The following is a 27,606-nucleotide window of genomic DNA, read 5'->3' as shown; positions in this document are numbered from 1 at the left end:
TGTGTGTGTACAGTGAAATCAACATTTACCAATTTAAAATCTTTCAAACCAATTTAAAATCTCTCAAACCTTTACAAAGCTCTTGGAGAACTTTGCACTTCTGTAATAGCCTCCATCCAAAGTTTTCCATTACAGACAGAGTGCTTATTTTCTGATGTCTTTCCCACAGTAGCTCTTTCTATTTTAAAACCTAAAATTTACTTGCTATAAATTGATGGTTGAAATGATAGGCAAGACACTGCTTTATATCTAACCTGTTTTTTCTGTGACTGAGTTCAGCGTCTTTCCCTTTGCTGTGTGCTTTTGTAGGGACTTACTCTTCGTCACTGATTCCATTAGCAATAAACAGATAAAATGTGCATGATGTAAACTTGTTAGCCATGGTTTAGCTCCCAGAATATTTTATTCAGCAATATGAACGTTCCAGAATTACGAACAACCTCCATTCCCAATGTGTTCGTAACTCGGAGGTTCTACTGTATCTAGAAAGAGTGGGTAGAGCTGGCTGAAACTTTTCTGATGGAACAGATTCCTTTTGTAAAATGGTGTTTCATTGAAACTGAAACGTTCTGTGGGAACTCGTTCATTTCAACAAAATTTCATATCGGAAAAGTTTGAAAAGTAAAAGCATCTATTTAAGATAGAAGTGTTCTGTTATGACTTTTTTTAGAACACAACATTTTGGTTTTTCATATCAAAACTTTTTGAAACATATTTTACATTTAAAAAAAAGTCAATTCAAATTAAACGTTTTACTGAAAATGTGTTGATTTTACCTGAAATGATATTGTTTTGAAAAATTCATATAATGGGAAATCATTCTTTGTTTTCATTCTGATCCAGAAATGGAAATTCCGGTTCCCACACAGCTCTAATTATGGGACCCTGGATGGAAATAAACACAGGTATTAGAACTGAACTAGGGTTTTTCTGGGAAGTAGGAGTTCCAAGCTTTGTTGGGACAAGGGATCGAATAGGGATGTCTATAGACGGTGCAGTCAGTGGGGACTGAGAGCATCACAAAAAGGACAAATGTGAATGTGGTGATGAGTTATACAAGTTTAGGGCACTAAGCTGGACTTGACCTCTGGTTCCAAAAGCAAAATGCTAGTGACTTTATCCACTTTGACACATGGGAAACAAATGTCTATCTTTTCCATAGTCTCTGATATTACATTCTAACACTGCCTATCTGAATTGCCTCTGTTAAAGCTGTAATGACTGACTTAAACCTTATATGAAAGTCATGTCTATGGATTTTTTAAAAGTATCTTTAACTGCTGTCATAGCCATGTCCCATCATTAATAAACAGGGACTTTTGGTCTTTAATTTTGCTCCAGTATTTTCTACTTTGAATAAACTAAAAAGTATTTATAGACTATTTTTTTCTTTTTTTGACTTCTGCTTCAGTTCGTCATTTTTGAGGCCCAAAACAATTTTATTGTATCTCTGTCATATGGTGTGTATTTCTGACATACCGGTGCATTTCTAGCTGTCATTTTGTACTATTTGCAGTATATAAGTGGGAAATTCTAATAACGGGCTCTAGCATCTGTCTGCTTCCCTTTTTTTCTGTTGTGCACTACATGATTCCATTGAAGACATTGCCATGTTTTTCTCCTGGAGTTAATCATTAAAGCCAGTGCTATTTACTTTTACTACATTTTAAGGTAGTATATCTGCTCCTAGCACAGATTTCAGGTGGTCTGACATTCCTAGTGTATTTGCTGAATGAAGAAAAAACCCTGTTCAGGTCTGAAAAAGAATACTCAAATACAGCTATCACAAATCTTTTTGTTGATGTGGGTCTTCTCTGACACACATTGATTGCCTGTCACACTCTGTAAATCAAAAGTATGTATGTGTGTGTTCCATAATACCACTGCTGAAAAAGAATCTAATTGTTCTTCCACTCAGCTTGAAGGGGAATAAACACACACTAATGAGCATAAGCCTAAAGGACTCATAAGTACTATAAAAATTATAATTCATATTTATTTTTATCAGCAACTCGGGAATCAGAGATATAGACATGGAAAAAGCTCATTAGACCACCCAGTTTCTCACCCTAACAATGCAGAATGCTATTTCCCTGGTGATATTTTCCAGCATAGTGTGTTTTCATGATATATGGGGGTCCTATTGCTTCAGTTAATTTTGGGTTTAAATCAAGAGTGTTTTGAAGAAATTGGTAGGTATAGTGATAGTAAACTACCTGTCCACACTGGTAGCTGTGTGTACCTACAGCTGTAATATGAGTCCAAAATGTTGTTGGTTTCAACAAGATTTGCAAGCAAACCTTTTTTTTTGAGTTTCCTCTTCTCCCCTGAGGGAACACTTGGGTTCTAAATTCAGGACCAGTTCAGATTTTGCCTTCAGCATTACTCTCCCTGCATTATGGCTTCCTATGGCTTGCTGGTAGGTCCCTTTGGTTTGCCTTCCAGTGTAGAATGGACCTGACTGAATAATGGCCTAGGTGGCAGGGAGGGAAGCCAATCTTGATGTGAAATACCAGGAATGCTAAGGAAGTTTGCCAAGTTTAACTACTCTGTACGTCCAACGGTTAAATGTATTTCACTTTATGGGGATTTTATAGTGGTAGGGGTGCCACCTCTCATACTTTTATCACAAGTCTTGCAATATTTGGTGGATTTTTTCGTTAAGCCTCCACTTCTGGAGGCCTGGGGTTAAGTGAGAATCTCAGCTTTCATTTAAAACAATGGGGAGTTTTAGCCCTCATGGTTATAGACAGAGCTTGAAAATGTGATCCATGTTCATCTTAGAGGCTCAAAAACTGGAAGACTAAAAGTACCCAAAATTTATTATTTAAAAAAGATATGATTTTAAAGACAATCTCATGATTTGTTTTGTTGTTTTATTTTTTGAGACCTAACATAGGATTATTGAATGTTTGGGACTGGTAGTACTTTAGTGGTCCCTCTTCCCTGTACCTCTGATCTTCCTGTTCCTGCCAAACAAAGCATTAATTATGCATTAAGCCATAAAGTATCCACTTGGTTTTACTTAACAAAATGGTTAGCCTTTATTTAGTATACAGTAGAAAGGAATATCCAAGGGTGGGAGTCTACAGAACAATACACTAGTCTAGCCACATACAGAAACTTACTGTACCAGGTCTCTACGTATAAACTCACTATCTTCAGATCTCCAGTTCAGAAGATAACACACACTATTCTACAGATGCATTCAGGTCCAGCACTAGTGTGTAGACTAGGAAATGACTTATATTTTGATCCTCCAGTATTCCCAGGAGTACATCTGCTCACATGAACTCCAGTTTAGCCCATGTATTGTCCAGAACTCATTAACCTTTTATTTACTATGTTTGATTATTATGCAAAGTTCATGTGTGACACTGGACTACAATATATTTGCTTGGAAACTGTTTTTAGCCTCCATGTACACAGAATATGAACAGAGCAACCATGGAAGGAACAGGACATGTATACGCATAGGCCTCTCCAGCCTAAGAAATTTCTATCTAACTCTTAAAATGATTTGCTTTTGGGACATCCTACCAAAAAGTAAACGTTCTGCTGCCAGTACAAGAAAGAGCACAGTGGTAGGTGTGCTGTATTACAGTAGTTATTGTCTATCTGTGCACTAAGCAGGGGGAGGGAAGAAGTGTTTAGTGGTCTTCCTCTAAACAGAGAAGCTATAGGACTCCACTGTAACGAATGCAAAGCTGAGTCTCTGTTGAAGCTACTGGATGGACAGCTATCCTTTAATCCTGACTGACCTGGCCTGTGATACCTAGTGTATTCACACAGGGCCTCCTTAAATTCTGGCCTGGATTAAGACATCATTGAATAGAACATATTGCTGCAGGGTAAAATTTTCAAAAAGGCCTAAATCCCGGAAAGTTTTGCCAGCAATCTTGCAAAATTAGTAATAAAAATAATCCTTAACCCAACAAAAAGAAAAAAAAACAATGTTGTGCTCTTTGATACCTTTTTTTTGTAAAATGAGGCTCAGACTTCATTTCACTACAGCATCCCAGTCTGTTCTGGGAGCAATTTCATACCACCCCAATGCACAGCAAACATTCTTTTGGAAAGTTCAAATGCGGAGCATACATAGGTATAATTCAACTATTGCCATGACTTATGTCCCCTTCTGGTGGGGTTGTGTTTTTTTCTGGAATACTTGAAAAAGCATGAGCCTCACACAGACTTTCACAGCCTGGAAGACAACACTTTTTGTTGAATTGGGCATGGATTTCATGTCGCTGCAGCTTCGCAAGCTGTACTGAAAACCCTTTGGGTTATATCAGAAGGATGCCAGTCAGCTACAGTAGCTTCACTTTCTTTCCATTTGCAGGGGCAATTTCTGAGTAATAGAAATTCAACACATACTGCTTTTTTTCAAGGTAATCCGCTTACCTGCAATTATTATAGCCATAGCCGGTATTTCATTCCTGACCGTGAAGCTCTATGTTTAAGACCCCGTAGGATTTGCTTCAATGGACTTGGGTTCACGCCTCTAATACTTAAGAGAATAAGCATCCCCTTTTCATAGCCTTTGTGAATACATAGGAGAAGAACATTTAAAATCAAATGTTGACTTTGCACATGCACAACTCTCATTGTTTTCAGTGGGAGATGCATGCATATGTCAGCAGGCAGAATTGGCTTCTTAATATGAATTTTATGCTGGAGCATTATGGTAAGTACATGTAAATGACATGCAGTCCTTTGCTGGGTAGTTTCTTTCAGTGAGCTAATTTAAATCGGTGAGTCTTAACCGTATTCTCACATTGTGCCATGTAATTTTAAATCAACTTTGTTTATAAAAATACAATTTCTGTTTCCCCCCCATTTTCTTTCAGTGTAGGTGCTTAGTTTATTATAACCATCCATCTGACAAAATTGGCTTAGTTATTGGCATCCATCAAGGCAGGGAAAGATTTCTTTTTATTTTCAAATGTAGGCATAAAGTATGTTAATATTATCTTGTGGTGATAACTATCATTTTGTTACAAATAGATATGCCATGAAGAGAGCTGCAGAGAGCTGTTCATTGGGAAATTTGAATGTTAGTGAACAAGACCCTGCAGCCCTTTAGGCTTGGATGCAAAGTGACTCTGAAAGCTGCCAATATTGATGTACAGTATTGGATTCAGTTGTTTTATCAGCCTGAGACCAGTCAGAGCGGGAGAGTGAGAGAACAGACTCTATTTTCAGAATCATCTGAGATGCATTGCACATTGTGCATTGCATTCTGTATAATGTCCATATATAGTCACACCTCTGAAAAATGTGCTTAATTTTCAGAGGTTGCAGTAATTTTGCAAGGTACAAGAAGCTGGTAGTGCTGAGATATGATAGATTTATTTCATATGGTGGTATCAAGGAATGAATGGGTATTTTGCTTCAAAAATATAATGGGCCAGAGTGTGGATGGTGCTGCTGACATATTCTGGCTATAAAGCCATGATAACGGGCTCTGGGAGAAATATTCCAGTGGAAAGGGGATTCTCTGGTAATGTAGAGACACTACATTTTCCTCCTAACAGTGAATGGGATGTGACCAGGGTGCAGCCAGGAGGTGTCTATGCTGGGGACAATTAGCAGCTGTAGTAAGTCAGAGCAGCTGTCAGGCTGTTCTGACTACGTCTGCAGATCAGCCCTATATGCAGGGGTCCCATGATCCAGGGAAGTACCAAGGTGGGCTTTATGCCACCTTTGCAGCTCCTGCGAACTTACACTGTGCCTTTCTCAGTTATAGATGAAAATCTGGCCCCAAATTTTTAATCACATGACTTACTACTAAAACACAGCACATCAGCGATTTTTCGTTTTAAAGTTGAAAGGGATACCTGTGTATTAAGGGTCAGTTTTTAATGCAGCATCTAAAAATGCACCTGAAATATTTGAGAGCACACCTGTTTGTGTAGGCAAAACCCCTGGGGGCACTAGGACCCAGGTAGCATTCAGGGCCGGCTCTAGGTTTTTTGCCGCCCCAAGCAAAAAATTTGCCACTCCAAGAGCGCAACTGCCAAAGCAAAAGAAAAAAAAAAAAGGTGGCCGGAATGCCGCCCCTGGAATTGTGCCACCCCAAGCACGTGCTTGCTTTGCTGGTGCCTAGAGCCGGTCCTGGTAGCATTCCACTCACATGGCTTCAAGGAGAAGCCAGCCTGAGAAACAATTCAAGCAGGGAGTGGAACCTAGGGATACTGATGTCTCAGGCTATTCTCTGCAGTTTTCACTCTGAACATTCTGCCATTGGCTATTTGCTCCAACCCACTGCCTGCCTTTGTTTTTACTTTCCTGCTACATAACCCCACTGAAAGGGTTTAAATAGCAAGACAAAACTAAAGAAACCTCAGAATGAATATGCTCTTTGCAGTTAGCCTGCTGATCCCTCTGTTTTTATGCTCTAACCCTTTTCCCTACCTTTTCTCTGTCATGTCTAGGTAGCCTGAATCTCTTCAGGGCACAGACTGTTCCTTATTCTATTGCTGTACAGTACAAGTGGGGTCCAATTTTCAGTTGACCCCTAGGCATTACCATTATAAGCATCATTAGTATTTTAAGTAGTAGTGGTAGCAATAGTGGTATACAAATATTATGAGTCTGATTGTGTTCTCATATGGGTTTCAGACTGATTCAACTGTGTTGACTTCAGTGGAGTTTCCCCTGCTTTACAGATCAGCTTTGTTGGGCTTCTGAAAATCTCACCCTACATCTTCTGCTGTGGGAACTGACATGCTATTGAAAATCCTTAATGTTTCCCTTTGTGCTTGCTACTTGAGCTGTATATTTGAAAGGAAAGTAGACTCATATTGATTAGATGGCCTTAGAAAAGTGTCTGTAAATCATTGCTGGAAATAAGCCTGTTGCTGGAAAGGCTAGAGACAAGGTAATACCTTGGCAAGCAAAGCACGGCTCCTGTGTGCTTGACTTCCAAATCCCACTTCTGAGAGCTCCAACATGTTTCCTTTGTTTGTGCCAAGTCTAAAGTTTTTCCAGTATCTGATCCAAAAAGGAAGTCTTTATTCCTTTCTATAAATTTCCTCCCATGAGAAATTGTTTTATCTATCTAAGAATCCTCTGTCTACTGATCCAAGCCATAGAAGCATTGTAGCAGCTAAAATTCACAACTAGAGGCTTTCATATGTTAACTAATTTACATATTTCATTTCAATAATTACTTACTCATTCATCCACATGCACCCGGGCATAATAGATACTGCCCCAACATGATTTTCCATTGAAAGTGTACAACTTTGTCAAAGCTCCACCCATTTCTGATAAGGTGCAAACATGCATTCCATTAAAGTGAACACAAATTTGCACTCGGCTTAAATATTGCATATGGCAGGTTTCTAATCTGAAATCACTCTCAGACTCTGAGGGAGCGTATGAGCTCTCATTTTTTGGCTTTTAGCTGAGCATTTCCCATGAAAAAATTTTAAAACGTAGCCAATCAGAACCCGCTTCACTGATGTTCATTAAGCTTCCCCTATGTTCAAAAACTAGGAATATTTTTAGGCTGTGTCATAAATATAAAGGGAAGGGTAAACACCTTTAAAATCCCTCCTGGCCGGAGGAAAAACCCTTTCACCTGGAAAGGGTTAAGAAGTTAGGATAACCTCACTGGCACCTGACCAAAATGACCAATGAGGAGACAAGATACTTTCAAAGCTGGAGAGGGGGAGAAAACAAAGGTTCTCTCTGTCTGTGTGATGCTTTTGCCGGGACCAGAGCAGGAATGCAGGTCAGAACTCCTGTAAAGAGTTAGTAAGCAATCTAGTTAGATATGCGTTAGATTCTGTTTTGTTTAAATGGCTGATAAAATAAGCTGTGCTGAATGGAATGTATATTCCTGTTTTTGTGTCTTTTTGTAACTTAAGGTTTTGGCTAGAGGGATTCTCTATGTTTTGAATCTGATTACCCTGTAAGGTATATACCATCCTGATTTTATAGAGGTGATTCTTTTACTTTTTTTCTTCAATTAAAATTCTTCTTTTAAGAACCTGATTGCTTTTTCATTGTTCTTAAGATCCAAGGGTTTGGGTCTGTGTTTACCTATGCAAATTGGTGAAGATTTTTATCAAGGCTTCCCCAGGAAAGGGGATGTAGGGTTTGGGGAGGATTTGGGGGGGAAAGATGTTTCCAAGCGGGCTCTTTCCCTGTTATATATTTGTTAGATGCTTGGTGGTGGCAGCAATAAAGTCCAAGGGCAAAAGGTAAAATAGTTTGTACCTTGGGGAAGTTTTAACCTAAGCTGGTAAAAAAAAAAAAAAGCTTAGGGGGGTTTCATGCAGGTCCCCACATCTGTACCCTAGAGTTCAGAGTGGGGAAGGAAACTTGACAGGCTGTTTTTTATCTGTCTCTAGATTGTGACACTGAAGCATCATCGTCCAGGCTTGAGGGCAGAGCAGTGGAGATACTCCACCTCAGTGAGATATCACACAACGCTACACCCCTGTAAGGGGAGCCGTATAGTACTCACTTGTGTTGCCAGCAAGCCATGGCAATCCGTGGCTCCACCTACTCTGTCTCTTTCCATCCCTTTAGTGGCACATTGCATTTCCTGAGGAGTAGTTGGTGAGCAGTTCTGCCCAGTACCTAGGAGAGCTGCATATCTTTATAGAATCCATTTATTCAAATCAAATTTGCTGTAAACATAATATACCATAGTTCTATTTTAAGACTCTTTAAGTACCTTCTCTAAATTCCAATTATAGTAGGTTTCCAGTGCTGTTATTATGAAAATAGATATCAGCAGGGGCATGGTAAGCCTTTCCTTTGAGAGAGAATATTAGACCTTTTATTCAACCCTGCTGTGAACAGTCTTGATTAGAAGACTAAAAATGTCTGCTTTGTAACCCATCGTCCAGTGTGTGTGTTATGTATCTCCTTTCATTCACACTGAGTCTATTTCAATGCCCAGTTGCTTGGCATGGTCCTTTAGGTCAAGCTGTATAGACTAACACAGCTAGTGCCAAAGTTCCCAGTTCAATCCCCAGTGGTGGCCAAGATGGTGAATGTCCGGTGCAGGAGTGGGAGGCCCTGGGAGGGCACTGAGGGCTAGTTGGGGGAGCTGGCAGGAACATAGGGGCAGCAGGGGAGCTAGGGGTAGCCAGGGGGCAGGGAGTGATTCTCTACAGAGTCTGTACCTGGCTCCTGCTTCCAACAGGGGGAATCGACTAACTGGGTGGCCCTGCTGCCTGACTCTACGCCAGGTTCTCAGCTGCTCCAGACCTCATGCTGCCCTGCTGGGTCTCGGCTGCAGCATCCCCAGCTCCATGCTGACCCACTGCCAAACGCACGTGGCACTGATACCTACCAGCTTGTAGAATGCTCTGCAGTCAGGGAGGGAAAGGAGCTGCCTGGCCCGGGCTGGCAGAAGTACCCCCACCCCGAGTTGTCAAAAAAAAATCTGCTTGAAGGCCATGGCTGTCACACTTTCACAATAACAATGTGTATAATTCTGCTAGGATTCCTGTGGCAATGTGATCACAGCTAACAGTGAATCATAGAATCATAGAATATCAGGGTTGGAAGGGACCTCAGGAGGTCATCTAGTCCAACCCCCTCCTCAAAAGCAGGACCAATCCCCAATTAAATCATCCCAGCCAGGGCTTTGTCAAGCCTGACCTTAAAAACTTCTAAGGAAGGAGATTCCACCACCTCCCTAGGTAACGCATTCCAGTGTTTCACCACCCTCCTAGTGAAAAAGATTTTCCTAATATCCAACCTAAACCTCCCCCACTGCAACTTGAGACCATTACTCCTTGTCCTGTCCTCTTCTACCACTGAGAATAGTCTAGAACCATCCTCTCTGGAACCACCTCTCAGGTAGTTGAAAGCAGCTATCAAATCTCCCCTCATTCTTCTCTTCCGCAGACTAAACAATCCCAGTTCCCTCAGCCTCTCCTCATAAGTCATGTGTTCCAGACCCCTAATCATTTTTGTTGCCCTTCGCTGGACTCTCTCCAATTTATCCACATCCTTCTTGTAGTGTGGGGCCCAAAACTGGACACAGTACTCCAGATGAGGCCTCACCAATGTCGAATAGAGGGGGACGATCACGTCCCTCGATCTGCTCGCTATGCCCCTACTTATACATCCCAAAATGGCATTGGCCTTCTTGGCAACAAGGGCACACTGCTGACTCATATCCAGCTTCTCGTCCACTGTCACTCCTAGGTCCTTTTCCGCAGAGCTGCTGCCTAGCCATTCGGTCCCTAGTCTGTAGCTGTGCATTGGGTTCTTCCATCCTAAGTGCAGGACCCTGCACTTATCCTTATTGAACCTCATCAGATTTCTTTTGGCCCAATCCTCCAATTTGTCTAGGTCCCTCTGTATCCTATCCCTGCCCTCCAGCATATCTACCACTCCTCCCAGTTTAGTATCATCCGCAAATTTGCTGAGAGTGCAATCCACACCATCCTCCAGATCATTTATGAAGATATTGAACATAACCAGCCCCAGGACCGACCCCTGGGGCACTCCACTTGACATCGGCTGCCAACTAGACATGGAACCATTGATCACTACCCGTTGAGCCCGACAATCTAGCCAGCTTTCTACCCACCTTATAGTGCATTCATCCAGCCCACATTTCTTTAACTTGCTGACAAGAATACTGTGGGAGACCATGTCAAAAGCTTTGCTAAAGTCAAGAAACAATACATCCACTGCCAGTGCTGGCATGCAATATCTAAGAAATCAGCACTGATGTTGTAGGTAGAGATGGACTCAGCTACAACCCAGGATCACTCCCAAACTTTGTGCCTGCAGGGAAGGGAAGATGCTCATACACATGTTAAACCTCATGCTTAGGGCTTAAATTCTCATGGAGTATATCCCAGAGCCCACTATGCCCCCACCCCAATTCTCCATGGTGGGGAGGGGGAAAGAGGGGCATGTTCCGGGGCTCAGGACTTCTGCCCCATAGTAGATGGGTGTGCACCACAGCTCAGGGCTTTAGCTGCAGGGTGGGGATGGGGGCTTGGGGCTTTAGCCCCATGGGGCTAAAATATTTACCGGAGGTCCACTCCGGACAACTCTGGCTGAATTTAATGCTCATGCTACAGGACTTTAGCTTATCTCTAATTATTACAGGTCAGGGTGAGACCTAATTTGGAAACCAGATTATCCCACATCGGCCTACTGAGAGGTTCTGACAAAGAGGGATCTGATCCAGTATGGATATTGCTATGTCCTATGACTCAAAGCTAAACTCCTCTGAATTGAGTGGCTGCCCCATATCTGTAAAGGGAAGAGCCATAACCCCTGATTCAAAATCAATTTCTGGCTCTGGAATCAAATGTTCTGAGCTCAGACCTATCTCTTCATTTTAAGATGTTTTATGTGTTAATAGGGAAACAACTAGTAGAATTACATGCTAGTCTGCTGGGAAATGATTTTGCTGGATATATAATATAGCTCCAGAAAGAGCTACATGAATCCTCTCTTGCAAATGGTATAATAGCACAAACCAAAGGAAACTCCTATGAATCATCTCAGTAATTTCAGCAGGACTACACATGTGGGTAAGGGAGATAACTTGCATGTGCAATGTCTGCAGGATCAAACCCTATGTTTATAGACTTGACTTTGATAAAAAAGGAGCCAAGCCTAGCAGTTCACAGCAGTACTGAGTGCTGTGTCATGAGAGACCTGACTTTTTGAGCAGCATCTGATCTCTTGCCACTAAAGATGATGCATATGGCAGAAGTAAAATATTTCATTGGCATGGAAGTGTGTGTTTGCTGCTCACTGGATCAGCTGCTCCTGCTGGCCAGTACAGCAAGTGACACTGGGGTTGAACTTTGTTTCTCTTTACTTGAACTTCAGGTCTGTGTATCAATGTTACAGGTTTTATTATCTTCCAGATCCTGGTAAGATGCTGATGTGGGATAATCAGGCACCATTAGGACCTTTGGTTTGATTGGGCTGTAGCATGGTGCAGACATTCTATGCTTGGGAGAGGATGGGAAGGGTGAGACAAGGAATGGGGTTGCTGAAAAGAAAATGCAATTTAAACTAAAAAAAAATACAAGCAGAATCCTTTCAATTTGGAAAGCTCCTGCTGTTCGTGTGTATGACTAACATGACGTAGCTCAATGTAAACAATATAGTTGTATATTATAGCACTGGTGTGTGCATTTCCCTGACTCCATGGTTGTGATCCTAGCTTTCCCGCCCCCTCACATCTATCACTATTACATCTCATGGACTGTTGAAATCATGTTTGAGGATAAAAATAGTGAATGCCTAAAAACTGAAGATACTAGTTCCAATTTACAAATATAATTTATGCTAATCTTGAAAGGGCCTTTCTGATACAAAGTTAAATATGTCATCCTAATATATACATATGTAATTTATTCCGGTGGGGAACAGACATTTCAAAGCCACTTCAGTCCTTTATCTTCAGAACATTTGATGTGAACAGAGAATGTGCATATTAATTGGCATAAGAGTAAACAAGGGGTTAAAATATCCTAAAATAAGTTACTGTTTGCTTAACTGTGACAATACTAATTGCTTTGAGTAATACATTTTTATTTATTCAGTCAAGAGAATGCCTCTAGATAGCACACACACAGTTCTTGAGTCAAATATTAGCACTGTATCTACAATAGGTCATTTTGTTGTCTTTCAGCGTAGTTCATTTCTGTAACATCTTCTTTTTTCCCCCGTCTCTGAATTAATGTATCTCGTTGGACTAGACTGATCTACTATGGAAAGTATACCAGCTGGGTCTATAGGCTTCCTATGGTAGCAGGCTTTGCAATGATTTGTGGTACACTACTCCACAGATACACACTCCTCTGGGTCTTACCATTGCTGAGGCCCACAGCCTGGATTTTCCCAGCTAACCCAAGAGATGAATCAGGCCAGCAACTGCTATCAAGTGTCTCTCCTTACTCTGAATAAGGAGCAGTACTACTATAACTTCCTTTGGGTTGCCATAGCCAGAACAAGAAGCCTCTTTTTATAAAGGCAGAGCACAGCTCTTCACGGCTTGTGAATGACAAATGTAAATGCAAAGGTTCTGTGTGAATAATAGAACACCTTGCAATTCCATGGCATCTTCAAGCTAAGAACTGCAAAAGTAGTGTTAAAATATCAGATGCAGGAACACAGAAGGAGAAAAATAGATCTCTCTCAGTGGATATGAAGTGCCTAAAATGAATGCTTGTGCCTGAGGCATGAAACCAATAGATTATAGGTCTGAACTGGTAAGAAGGGCTCAGGGAAGAAGATGTGACTTTACAGTATTTGAACATCATGGGATTTAAGCAACCACAATAATTCTGAATCCCTCCAGCTTTACTCAGAACTGTGATATTATAAGGTATTTGCAGTTTCTAAAATAAATATATAAATCACATAATTGTATTAGTTTGCTGTACAGCATTTTAATTACATTTCTGCAAGTAACTCGTGATGTAATTTCCATAGAGCAAAGTAACAGAATAACTTTAAACCCATTATTTGTAACACACATTAGGGGAAAAAAAGTGAGGTAGAAAGACTCCACAGTCTGACAAGCAATGTCCAATATTAAGCAAATGCCACCATTTCTGTTTGGCCAGTATTTCTTAATTAATGTAAATTCTCTGCCTTCAATATCCAACTTCAGAGTTAAGAAGCTTTTTATTATGACTGACTAGTTAAGCAAAGTGGAATCAAAAAAATAACCAGTACTCTGTAGGGTTTTATTTTTTGTTCAGGATGTTGACCCCTTTATACACTCTTTTATTTATTGTTGTTTGTAATAAAATAAGTCATAATAATCATAGCAAAGCGCTTCAGTCGCCCCTTTCATCTTTCCAAGCATCTAAACATTAACTAAATTATACTCTGAGAGAGAGAAAGATCATTTCACCCACCAAGGAAATGCAGCTTCTTCTAGGGTAGACTGTGGCAGCTTTTCAACAATTCTATATCAGAACAATTCTATATCAGTTTGAGTCAGAAAGTGAAGACTGACATATTCAGTTGACAGTATAACAGTGGCTCTGAACCTTTCCAGAGTACTGTACCCCTTTCAGGAGTCTGATTTGTCTTGTGTACCCCCAAGCTTTACCCCACTTAAAATCTACTTGCTTACAAAATCAGACATAAAATACAAAAGTGTCACAGCACACTCTTACTGAAAAATTGCTTACTTTCTCATTTTTACCATATAATTGTAAAATAAATCAATTGGAATATAAATATTATACTTACATTTCAGTGTATAGTATATAGAACAGTATAAACAAGTCATTGTATGATATTTTCATTTGTACTAACTTCATTAGTGCTTTTTATGTAGCCTGTTGTAAAACTAGGCAAATAACTAGATGAGTTGATGTATCCCGTGGAGGACCTCTGCTTACCCCCAGTGGTATTTGTATCCCTGGCTAAGAACCACTGCACTATAATACATGGGTAGAATTTAAATAGGCTGAATATGATTAGCTGAGTAGTTATTTGGCCAGGACACCAGAGCTATCAACCTAGAGATGGGCAAACTATTGTTATTAATAGCATTTGCTACACATTTAGTCTGTTTTTTAGGTTAGTGACTTCTAACCCTGCCTTGCCTAGTTCTGACCTCAACAAGGACTTAGTTGAGATGGCAACCCTGAATCTGAGGCCACAACTTGGCCCACCAAGTTCTGAGTTCAGTTGTGTTCAGAGTTCTTGTGAACTGAGGTTCCCTCCTTTCCCTGTTGTCAGATCAGCTTTATTCATCATCTATTGTTCCTCAATCCGGGTGAAATCCTGGCCCCATCAAAGTCAATTATAACACTGATATCATCGTGTTTAAGGCCAGAAGGAATCACCAGATCAACTAATTTGACCACCTGTGGATCGCATCACCCAGCCAACACTGCATCCAGCCCAACAACCAGTATTAGACCAAAGTGTTTTTGCCATCTGGAGACTAAACAATTATGTGCCACAAACAGACAACAGAAAGGACTGAGGTGCACCAACACCCTAGGCCCCTAGGGAATTGATTTTGTGAGATAAACCTAGCTGATCCTAGCACTGACTTCAGTGGGGAAAGGATTGTAGTCTACGTATTTAACCTAGCTTGAAGAATAATGACTGTGCATGTTTTAGGTACTGCAGTTGAAGTCCACTAGTTTGCCTTTTAATTTAAGATAAATCCTGTCTTATATGAGTGTTGGAATTGGACCCTAAGTGTCAAATTGTGACCGTCTCTAGGGGAGTGAGAGAAGGCAGGAAGCTCTGTTGACCCCTAATTCATCAAAGAAGGAGGTGGCTAGTGTTCTGGCAATGTTCAATGGCCCAAAACGGGCATGGCCAGGTGAGCTGTAGGAAGCGCACATTACATACTTAACCACTATATGTCCTATCAATGTCCCACAGTGCATCTCCAGCTCCAAGAGCCATCACTTTTTACTCTGTCTATAACGTGAGTGCTTTACATGATTAAATGTTATCACTGTGCAATTCACCCCTTACCTTAGTTTTTGCTGACAAATGTCCAGTTTTATTTTTGTTTTGTTTTTTTTAACGTTACTTGGGCACATTTTTTGCTCTGTCATAGAAGCTGTTGCACCTAACCAGTTCAAATTGAAATTTCCCAAGGGAATAATCCAAATCTGCATTTCCATATATATTAATAAACTGTAACATTTTCAGCAACTCATATAATACACATTTGAAATGAGAGAGAACCTATTACCAGTACAATGGAGAGCTCAGGCACTTTCCTGTCAAAAGTAATGGGGTGAGATCATCTACACAATTATTTCTAGTAGCTGTCTCAATAGTCCTTTATGCAGCAAAGTATGTATAAATCTTTCTCAGTCCGCTATGCTGTAGCAGGACATTCTAGCTCCAGCCAGCTCCTCCTTACAAGTTGGAGGAGTACATAAATAAATCCTTTAATTCTCTTCATAGCTCAAGGCATTGTAATGTTGGAGACTCAGGTTCCAAAATGACTTCAGTGAGTTTGTTTGTTTGGGGGGAAGACAAAGGTAAATGGCAGGTCCAGATAATTCTGATTTCATTTATACTGGTATAAATCTGGTGTGACTCTGTTCACTTGGACAGAGTTATTCTGGATTTTAGCTCATGTACCTGAGATCAAGATTTGGCTCACTGCCTCTAGCGAATGGGAGAAAAGTGCCAGGCATGCTTCTAAAGAGCACCTACTGCTGTGCAACTAACAATCGCCTCAATAGTGTGAGACGGGTATTAACCTTTTGTAACCATGTCATGTAACGGGGACCAGGAACAGAAGGCTAGTCTTTTACTAGCATTCGTGTCACATCTTTGATACAGGTGGTAGCTTTAGAAGAAGCTGTGGGCTTATTCTGCCCTTTGGGGAACTCCAGGGATTGATTCAACTTTGTGTGTCTGCCCTACTAATAAAGGCCATTTTGGTGGTTACTAGTGTACATGTGTAAGAATTAGACAGAAAATGAAAAAATGTCCTGTGGAAAAAATGTCCTTGCTTGGGACACATCAGGTTTGTTCTGGCTATTTGTGTTCATACTTCTGTCTTGCTATAGGTGCAAACACTGCACACCTCCTGCAGGGGCAGGTCTTAGGAAATCTTCAGTAGTTAGTATCATGAAAGCTGTTCAAGGGTAAACATAGTAGAGGTGTAAAGTTTACTATTTAACTGGCATGCAATTTATTGCATTGGTGCTCTTTGAGCCAACGGGCGGGTGCGTGAGTAGTTTAATATGTCAATGTAATTTATGGCACTGGCATACTCTTAGCCGTGGGTGGGTGCGTGCACTCATGTGTGCGCGCGTGTAACCAGTAGTAAGCATCTCTTTCAAGAGTAGGTGCTGATCGCTCGAAATTTCAAAGTGACCTCCAAATGCCCATTTCTCTGCCAAATAGGAGACTTTCCAGAATTACTATACTATAGGAGTACCAGAGCTTTTAAAGATGGGAAAAAGCCCAAGACAAATCTAAATCTTTTGGAATGTCAGTCTATGATGACTTGCAGATAATTTAGAAGTAAATTTGGCATATAACAAAGATTTGCAAATCTAGAGGAAATAGAATTTTTATTGGGGAGTGTAAGATCATTCGAAGGGATGATAAAATCCACAGGCATTTTTCCTGGTCCTTTGTTTTCTTAGACAAAGGGGAAAACCACCACCACAATGAAAGTTGTGTACATTAATTTCTGAGGACAGAATTTGGTCTATGGTATACAATCTAAACATCTCTATATGGAAGTGAAATCATTACTTCTGATTAGTATATTCTATTCAGAGCATTGTATACATAACAAATGTGCCTATATATTGTAACAGGGTCAGGCCGGATGGCTAGAGGAGAGTAATAGAAGGTAGATATATTAGCCTCAGGTTAAGTAGGTCCCTTTTCCCTGGGTAAGGTAATAGGGAAGATTCCAGAACAATCAGGAACCTTCTGGAGACAATTAAGACAGACAGGCTGATTAGAACACCTGCAGCCAATCAAGAAGCTGCTAGAATCAATTAAGGCAGGCTAATTAGGGCACCTGGGTTTAAAAAAGGAGCTCACTTCAGTTTGTGGTGTGCTTGTAAGGAGCTGGGAGTAAGAGGCACTAGGAGCTGAGAGTGAGAATGTGGACTGTTGGAGGACTGTGAGTAAAAGCATTATCAGACACCAGAAGGAAGGTCCTATGGTGAGGATAAAGAAGGTGGGGAAGTAGCCCAGGGAGTTGTAGCTGTCACGCAGCTGTTCCAGGAGGCACTCTAGACAGCTGCATTCCACAGGGCCCTGGGCTGGAACCCGGAGTAGAGGGTGGGCCCCTAAACCTCCCAACTCCTGGTCAGACACAGGAGGAGTTGACCTGGACTGTGGATTCACAAAAACAGCCAAACTGAGGGGGGCTGTGAAGCTCCAAGATGAGCAAATCCACCAATAAGCACAAGACCCACCAAGGTAGAGGAGGAACTTTGTCACAATATATAAATACAGTAGAATTAAGGATTAAAGTGGATCTCCTACCTGCATCCTTCAATACGTTTAAATGGTAATCCTCTTTAAATGATGTGACAGGCATTTTTTGTTGTGGCGAATCAGAGCATTATACTATCAGAACAATTTATGGAAAGATTAGTTGATCATTTAAATCAGCCACCGGTTGGTTGGTTGATTGCTTAGTAGTTTTTAATTATTAATCTTCAAATTGTGGAGGAAAACATCAAGTACTACCTTTGATTTTTTTTTGCTTGAAAATCCCTCTGGAATCGACGCCTGATTCAATAATAAGTTGGTTGTAAACATGTGCTAGTTTATATATATGTGCATCACTGCCTCTAATGGATGGAATATGTCAAGACATGTTCAATTTCTAGCCTTTTATAATAGACTCTTCTTCTAGTGGCTGGAACTTAGAAAAGAGGGGAAATAGTATTGTGAACTAATAGAGATTCTCCCTGAGGTCATGTGGTAGGCTGCTGCTTTTGGAGCATATAATCGTCAATGTGCTATTATCTCATCTGGTACACAGTGCGTATTTGATATAAGCTGTAGCTTATCATCTCAAGAAGTATGTAATTAAACAAAAAAAGAGGTGTTCTTATGATTCCCCAGAGATCAAAGGGAGGGAGGGCAGCATAATGTGATGCACAGGGCTTGCTCAATCCTCAAGTGAGCTGTAGAAAAATGGCCTTAGCTTTCGGAAACAGAGGTGTATTAATTTTTCAGACCCCTTACTCAGTATTATCCTAATGAAGGATCACTTCAAACAGGATATTAAAATGGGTGCAAGTTAAACATTTTACCCACTGACAATAAGTATTGAGTGGAAGTTGTATGTATTGTGATGAAGGCCATATGGTTCAGGTGTATGTAACTGAGAGTGTACGTAACTAGCTGTCTGAATGGTTTGGATATCTGTTACAGATATAATCCCCATTCATTTTATTGTGTTGCTGAAGGTTTTTAACTGAAACAAACTGTGTTTGCATTCCAGAAATATAAGCATAAATAAGAACTGATAAGTACTGCAGAAGAAATACTGTGTGCAGAACTGTCATCCCCAATGCGTTTCGGTACCGGTCTCTATACATTCAGATCCAAGTCAGCTGAGTTTTCCTTCTCATATACCTATGATTTACTTAAATTATTCCGGGTTATTTTGTCTCCTGAGAATCTGGACTGCATTCCCATTATCCATTCATCTTTCACACTTCTACCTCACTACCTTGTTGCTGCTCCCATTGCAGATTCATGTAGATTTGATGGGATAATAAGGTGGAGTTTACATTTCCCTGTATGAGAGTTATTTTTGGAGCATTTTTCCCTTGCATTCTTTTTATTCCAAAGGGATTGACTAGACCCCATGATTTTTATTTCCTGAGATGCATGTATGTCTACAGTCATAGAGGAGTACCTGGAAGTACAGATCAATCCATGGTGCTACATTTCTAAAGTAATACCCTTTTTTGCAAGACCAATTTTCTCTCTTCTTCCAAAAGATTCCTCTTGAACTTCTGATGTTTGGGATTTGTCCTGTGGGCAGGTTCTTGTCACACGGCTATAAAATCTGAGCTGAGTCGAAGTACTACTTTTAACGTTTCAAGCGTACAACCATATATCAAATACTAGATATAGACACAGACTGATAAAATGCACTAATTATATCTCGCCAGATGTTGTTCTCACAGCATACAAAATTTAGAAGTCAACTGCTTGTTACCCTAAAATAACATGGGATGAGCGTTTTTTAATGTTTTATTATTTTATTGTTTGTTATTTGCACTATGGTAGCACCTAGGGAGCCTTGGACACAAGCCAGGACCCCACCGTGCTTGGAGGTGTACAAACCCAGAACAAAAAGATGATCCCTGGTTCAAAGAGCTTACAATTCTGTAGAGTCTTCAGATCTTCATGTGGGATCAGTAATAGAAAATGCTTGGGATATGGCAGTAAATATAGATTTTACATTGTAACTTGATTTTTGACTTGACAATGATTTCAGTGAACATCCCTATGAAATTGTATAAACCGGAGATAAGAGTGAAAAAAGCCATGTAGGAAACCATTTAAAAAGAAAAGTCAGAGTGGGAAACAGAAAAATATATTTCAGATAAAAAAGTCAAATTAACTACTTAAAGTAGTGTTATTTTAGGGGGGGGGGTTCAACTGTTTTATAAAAATATAAAAGCAGTATTTGTAGAATTGCAGTAGCTATTTCATAGTTAAAACTGAAGCTGATTTCCTATTATTACTGATTTTTAAACCTCACCCTCTAACTACTTCAGAGAGAGAAAGAGAGATTCTTCATGAACATTTGCCTACTGCATCTCATCCCAGAGGTGACTGTTTCCTGAAAAGGTTGGTAAAAATCAGAAGAGAAGTTTTAATGCTGTGATGATTTGAAAAATTTACCTGACATTCACTTCTGAAGGCTTTTCTGTGTTGGCTTGTAATAGCTACAGAATGGTTTGGCCTGGTTTGATTTTTAGCCTTGCTGAAGAGAAAAATGTATCTATTGCTGAAGAGCTAGAAGGGAAATTAAAAAGTTTTAAACAGCTTGTGATACTCCACACTCCACAGGATATATGGGCTCATTAAAGCAGGATTATAAAATAAAGCCAGTGGGTAGGTAGGTCCCTTAGAGGAAAAGAAGATCTGGCCCAAATCAGCCATGACACACCAACGAGTCTGGAACACAAGAAAGAATTGTAAAACTGAAGGACGAGTATACTATCTGAAAGAGGGGTTGCAAGTTAAGGACATGGGCTTTCTCCATCTTGTCAATGCCAGTTTAGGTGCCTTTTTCTTAGAACTGGTCGGTATTTTTGGAATTAAAAAAAAATCATGTTTCAAACTTTTTGAAAAATAAATAAGAAAAAGTATTGACATTTTGGGCAAAATTTCCTTCTCATGCACACAATTTTGGACTATCTACAGAGCTGGTTAAAATGTTTCAAATTAAAAAAGGAGGAAAAAATTAAAATTCTTAATTTTTATCCCCTTTTGTTGACCATCTCAAATCTCCACCCTTTAATTCCAAAGGCTAAATCCATATCTCAGTTATACTATTTTAGATCAGGGTACCTCTTTGGACTTACTGTGGATTTACACCATTGTAACTGACCTCACAATCTGTTTTTATTTTCATTGTCTCTGATTAAGTTAGCTAAGTGCACAGATTTTTTTTTTTTTTTAAAAAAGACTAAAAAATATCCTCTACCCTCTCTACCCCACGCCATGGAAATGTATATCACTGAAACTTTTTTATGTAAAAGCTTTTATGATGAGATGTTGATTATTAAATATTAATGTCCTGAGGCCCCATTTGTAGGTGCTGTTCAAATGCAGGTAGATCCCTTACCTGAATGTGTATGTCTTTTCTCTTACAGCATAGGTGGAGAAGTCGCGAGAGGAAATGAAGGAAGCTATGTGGGCAAACATTTCCGGATGGGATTTATGACAATGCCTGCTCCTCAGGACAGACTGCCGCATCCTTGCTCTAGTGGCTTTACCGTGAGATCCCAGTCTCTTCATTCGGTTGGGGGTACCGACGATGAAAGCAGTAGCTGCTCTCGTAAACAACCTCCACCAAAACCTAAACGAGATCCCAACACCAAACTAAGCACCTCATCTGAAACGGTCAACTCTGGAACAAGTAAGAGTGGGAAACTACCGGACAAGACTGAAGGTAAATAATACAATTTTTTAGAAATGTGGTGTTAGAGAGACCCAATGTTAAGGTCAACCTATTAATAAAGTTTTCCTGAAACACTGCAAATGTATTACCTGTAGTTTAAGTAACTATGCCAGTACCATTTTCCTAGACAAAGTTATATTACAAGAGTACTTACAAAAGTAAAGTCTCTCTCTCTTTCAGAACTATAGCGGTAAAAATAGATGCAGAGGTGGTGTATATTGCCCAGAGGCAATATTGGCTTTTGTAAGGAATGGTAACACAACCATGTCATAAGTATAAAGGGAAGAGTAAACACCTTTAAATCCCTCCTGGCCAGAGGAAAATCCCTTTCACCTGGAAAGGGTTAAGAAGCTAGGATAACCTCACTGGCACCTGACCAAAATGACCAATGAGGAGACAAGATACTTTCAAAGCTGGAGGGGGTGGGGGAACAAAGAGTCCTCTCTGTCTGTGTGATGCTTTTGCCGGGACCAGAGCAGGAATGCAGGTCAGAACTCCTGTAAAGAGTTAGTAAGCAATCTAGTTAGATATGCGTTAGATTCTGTTTTGTTTCAATGGCTGATAAAATAAGTTGTGCTGAATGGAATGTATATTCCTGTTTTTGTGTCTTTTTGTAACTTAAGGTTTTGGCTAGAGGGATTCTCTATGTTTTGAATCTGATTACCCTGTAAGGTATTTACCGTCCTGATTTTACAGAGGTTTTTCTTTTACTTTTTCTTTAATTAAAATTCTCTTTTAAGAACCTGATTGCTTTTTCATTGTTCTTAAGATCCAAGGGTTTGGGTCTGTGTTCACCTATGCAAATTGGTGAGGATTTTTATCAAGCCTTCCCCAGGAAAGGGGGTGTAGTGCTTGGGGGGGGGGAATATTTTGGAGGGGGAGATGTTTCCAAGTGGGCACTTCCCCTGTTATTTTTGTTAGATACTTTGGTGGTGGCAGCATAAAGGTTCAAGGACAAAAGGTAAAAGTTTGTACCTTGCGGAACTTTTAACCTAAGCTGGTAAGAATAAGCTTAGGGGGTCTTTCATGCAGATCCCCACATCTGTACCCTAGAGTTCAGAGTGGGAAAGGAAACTTGACAAACCATTATTAGATTAATTAACCTAGAAGGATTCTTGCCTTTTCCCGATCTTCCCAATTTAGGGCAAAACCTGTGCCCGCTCTTTCCACCCCAACCCCTCAGCAGAAATAGTGAAAAGGAGGCAGGGTACGAGGTCCTTCCTTCTCCACCAAAAACTGTTTAGGAGGGAACAAGTTATTAGGATCTTTCCTTCCTCCCCTCCAGGCTAGAATTGTCTTTAGTGGAGCAGGAGAACTAGCTATGCTCCCTACTGGGAGACATCAAGCTAGTTCTGCTTGCTAGTGTGAGATGTAAAAGGGATTCCTTAGGGTCAGAATGACACAGATTATTTTTAGTCAGTGCTGGTCTACTCTCACTCCCCACATTACATGTCTGGTGTGGTATATTGCTCTCCATGTCTGTGTCCATTGGGGCTGGGTTGTGGTCAGAAATACTTGTTGGGTTTGCTCATGCTATAACCCTTTTTTAACCAATCAGATTTTAAAAAGGCAATAAAAAAATTTCAAAGCTCCTAGCTCAACTGGCTATTTATAGACAGAGATTGAATTAGAGCATAGATTTATATCTCACATGTGTTGATAGGTAAAACAATCTGAAAATGGAATTTGTCATGCATATTCCATTGTGTCACTCTGCCCACAGATCCAAATCCAACTTCTAACACTCCAAACCCAGTCTTTAAACTGCTGCCATTTAAAAAACTAAGCTGTTTACCACAATTTTCCTTCATTTCCTCCAGAATTTATCCCCACAGTATTTCACTGGCCCAAGGCCCAAAAGAGACAATAGTCAGCCTTGTATCACTGACAGGTCTGATATCAAGTGACCTTTCAGCTTTTTGTGCTATTGGATCAGGGAGGTTCCACTATGGAAAATTATGAAACACAGCTGTTGTTTTCTATAAACACATATAGGATATTTTGCAAAGATGTTTGCACAAAAATGTTGCAGGTATACTTTAATGGCAACTCATGATAATTCCAACTCTTGTCTATAATCTGGCCCACTGGCTAATTTGGAAGAAAATTAATTTAACTTCCCAGGCAACCACTGGAGAGAGTTGTCAACATCATCTTTAATACAATGTGTGTTTTCTTTTTATTCTGTTCTATAATGATCCATTTTGAAAAAAATGGTCGGGGTTCTGTCTCGTGACCCACTTTCTCTTCTGCTTCCTGATTCTGGTGAAGTCAAAATATTGAATCTGTCACATCACAATAATTTCCATAGCAATAGATTTTTTTAAATATGACTCTGACAGTAAATAGAAGAAACTTGACTGGAAGTTAGCAAGTCCTTCCTTGTTTAAAACATAAATAGCATCAGAAACAGAAAGGCAGTGGCTCCTTAAATTGCTTTTTGTATAAAGGTTCTTGTTTCCAAATTTGCTATAGTGTAAAAATCTTTTTAACTTGTGCTGTCACACATTAGCCCAACCTCATTATATAGCAATGTGATAATGCTCCAGTGTGTGTTGTCTCACAGCATATTCAAGTTGTCTGTGATTTAAGGAGCAATTTCTAAGACAGAGAAATTCCTGTGACCTCTCTTTAATTTGATTGGTATGTTTTTATATCTCTGTGTACACTATCAGGCTATATTATTCCTTCTTCTCTCCGCCCCTCCCCTGCCCCTGACTAATTAAAGGGCCTTCATCAGGTGACATTTGTTCCACATGTTTGGATTTATAAAACCCAGTTTTTACAAAATCTAAGGCTGTCTTTCCATGGAGATTTAAACTTCCAATAGAAACAGCTGTTTTGCATCCCACATCATATCATTGCCCTAGTGCTTGGCAACCTGAAAGAGAGATTTTAGAAAGTAAGCTCCTTCAGGGTGGGGACATTATCTTGCTTTTTGTCTTGTATGGCACATAACAAATATAAAGAGGAGTGAAACTGACTGATGTATTTTTACTGCCCAGGTTTAAAGAAATACAGAAGGGAACAGAACAGAATAAAGAGTGACTGTGTAAGCTCTTAGAGACAGGAACCCTCTCTTTCTTCTGTGTTTGTCCGTAGCTGGGGGGTCCTTGGCACTGCTGCAATACAAACAATTAAATCGTAAAACCAGTGAAAAGCAAATTAGATTTTAAAAGATGCAGAGACAGGTCATTCTTGAAAATCCTCACTTATGGTGCCCATTTAAGTGTGTGCGCGTGTGTGTGTTTACCTGAATGTGAGGCATCTACCCTGCTGCTCTGTAATTCTGTCTGATAAAAGCATTTCTTCTGCTCAGTAACCTCTACAAGCAGTCAACTTGTGGAGAATATGTAGCTTTGGAAAAAGGCAATTAATACTGTAATTGGAGTTGTTCAAAAGGCAGTGCCTCTCATAAATTCCCAGTTACTTACCCACCCAAGCTGCTAACCACCTGCTATGAGCTTGAACTGTTGCCACATGAGCTAAACAGAAGTTGGACTGAAATGGATTTAGAGCTTTCAGTAGCTTTATGCAGTTCTCAGTTCCTTTTGTTTTCTACATTGGCTAATAATTTATTTAAAGAATGATGTTTCCTGGCTTATAACCAGCTTTTTCCATCCTAGCTGTGTGCCTGTTAATGGAAGAAATATGTCAGAAGATCCTTATTATGTAATGCATTTTTTCCCATTCCAGCTTTCCCTGGCTGTTGCTTCATATTTCAAGGGCAGTGTTCTTCCCTGACTACTCCTTGTGTAACCCTATAGAGTCTTGTTGTATGGATATAAATCACGACAGCATTTGGCCCTCAATAAGTATTCACTCCATATACCTAAGTAGCTTTTTCTGATATTATTTTGCCAGGATCCTCACCCTGCTGCTAAGCTGAACTACCCTTAAACTACTTACAGCTAAATTACAGCTCTTCCCAAGCAACAGCTGTGATGCAGGGTTGCAAAGGTGTAGCATCTAAGTGGGAGTACTGGAGACAAAGGGGGAGATTTTCTAGATGGCAGTTAGGTGCCCAACTCCTGCTGAAAATTAATGGGAGTTGATTCCCTAACTAACATCTGTGCCATTGAAAATCTCCCCCAATATGCCTAAATAGGGCAGAGGTAGACACAGTGCCTTCAGTGGGGTTTGAAAAATGCAGTCACTGCTTTAAAAAACAAAAACAAAATGCAGCATGTATTTCTCCGTAGCTCCAGTCTTCAGGCCAGAAAGCCACATTGCCCTTTCATTCAGGGATTGCAAACAGCAGGATCAGGTCCTGCCTGATTTTGCTGGTGAGGACAAGGAACATCTCCCTGTAACTATGAGTGTATTTGCCCACGCAGAAGCCAGCCACAGTTTGGCCCTTAAGGCTGCAACGGTTGCTTGCTCCCAGTTGCCTGGATTCTAACAGGAACTAACAGCAAAGAGCTCAGTCTAACCACTTGGTTAGCTCTAAGATATGCCGTCACGGGTGGTTGTCTCCTTTGCTTATTTTTAGCTGAGGTTGCCACTGCAGGTTTGGATCTGCAGTTTCAGTAACCACCTTTCTGCTGCAACCCCACTTTCCGCTGGCAGACTCCCAGAGCTGAATAATTTTCCTCGGCATTCCACGCCACCTGCTATCTGCTCTGGTGTATTGTCTGGTCCCTCTGGTCAGAAAAAAGTGGAACAAAAGCAGAAGTTCCAATGCAGCTGTGATAGCTTTCTGCCAAGAACAATGAGCACAATGTGATTTTTTTCTGAGGAATCTGTAAACAAGTTTTGAATCTATACAGGGGTATCTTCTACCACTCAAGGCACATATGCATACTTATTGATGTTAATGGAAGTTACAAGCACCGAATGGAGAACAGACCATGCAGTATTAAAAGACATGACAATCTTGTTGCCAGCTAGGGAATTATTCTGTGCTGGGGAACTGATGATTAGTACTGTAGCTATGACAGATGAGCCTGCACTAGGATTTGTGTGCTTAATGGCTTTTTTTCATTTGATGAAATCACTTTATGCATTTCACATTTCTATTTTGTGCGTGGACATTGATCATTTACTTGGGGTGACATTCCACATGCAAGAAGAGCACGAGATGAGAAATACAGCCTGCCTGCAATATCCATAAATGTATTTATTACACTTAAGTTACATTATGTTTAACCTAGTGTATAGGTACACATAGCAGATACCTTTTCATTGGGTTGTTTGCACTGCAGGGAGACATAATAATGGGCCTTCTCACAGTATTTCCACTAGCCATGAGCTGAAATTCTGTGATAAAACCAGATCTTGGATTATTTTAGTCTACTGGATGTCTCCCTAAAGCATTAAAAGCCACTGGAAAAACAAAGCTTGGTTTCCATTGCCTCATTGCTAGAGCTGACCTGAAAATGTTGAAAGCAATGGTACTACTCGGGTAAGGGTTTGCGGGATCAGGTCAGAATATTAAATCCCACACATATCCTTAGAGCTTATCCATTGTAATACCTATGTCCTGTAAAACTCATGTGGAGCTACAGGAAAGAGAACAGAACACAGCTGCACTCATTATTCTATAGAAAATAAATTAGATTTCTATCCTGGTACCTTTTCCCTTACCTTCTTGTTCAATTAAGCTCTAATTCTACTCCCATTAAAGCTAATGGCAAAACTCTCATTGAATTGAATGGAGCGGGAACTTAAAAGCATTTTCTTCCTAAAGCCTTGATCAGGCAAAGTGCTGAGCACCCTCAACTCACATTGAATTCAGTGAGAGTTGAGGGGGCTCAGCCAAAATGAGCCTTAAGAGATTTTGTGCCAGACTCCTAGTAAACCTACTGCCCATTCTCCAGTTTGTCACTAATTTCTATCTAATCACTGTTTGAATATAATCTTCTTGGTTGATACACAAAGTTGCCACTTTCATATCATCCACATAGATTAACACTGGGTGACATCAAGCAGCATATGCCTGACATGCTGCAACTGCGTTTGGCACT

The 27,606-nt window shown here is 40.2% G+C and overlaps 1 protein-coding gene across 4 annotated transcripts in view; it reads left to right on the top strand.

The window, feature by feature from the left end:
• NYAP2 (neuronal tyrosine-phosphorylated phosphoinositide-3-kinase adaptor 2) overlaps nt 1–27,606 on the top strand; it is a 183,826-nt gene that overhangs the window by 64,737 nt on the left and 91,483 nt on the right. For all 4 annotated transcript variants that reach the window (XM_048864245.2, XM_048864244.2, XM_048864242.2 and 1 more), the window contains one exon: nt 21,333–21,631. In XM_048864245.2, the coding sequence (XP_048720202.1) occupies nt 21,333–21,631 (299 nt within the window). The remainder of the gene's footprint in view (nt 1–21,332; nt 21,632–27,606) is intronic.

The sequence above is a fragment of the Caretta caretta genome, chromosome 9 (genome assembly GCF_965140235.1).
Source record: "Caretta caretta isolate rCarCar2 chromosome 9, rCarCar1.hap1, whole genome shotgun sequence".
In the NCBI taxonomy this organism is placed as follows: Eukaryota; Metazoa; Chordata; order Testudines; family Cheloniidae; genus Caretta; species Caretta caretta.
This window is presented reverse-complemented; position numbering and strand designations above follow the sequence as displayed.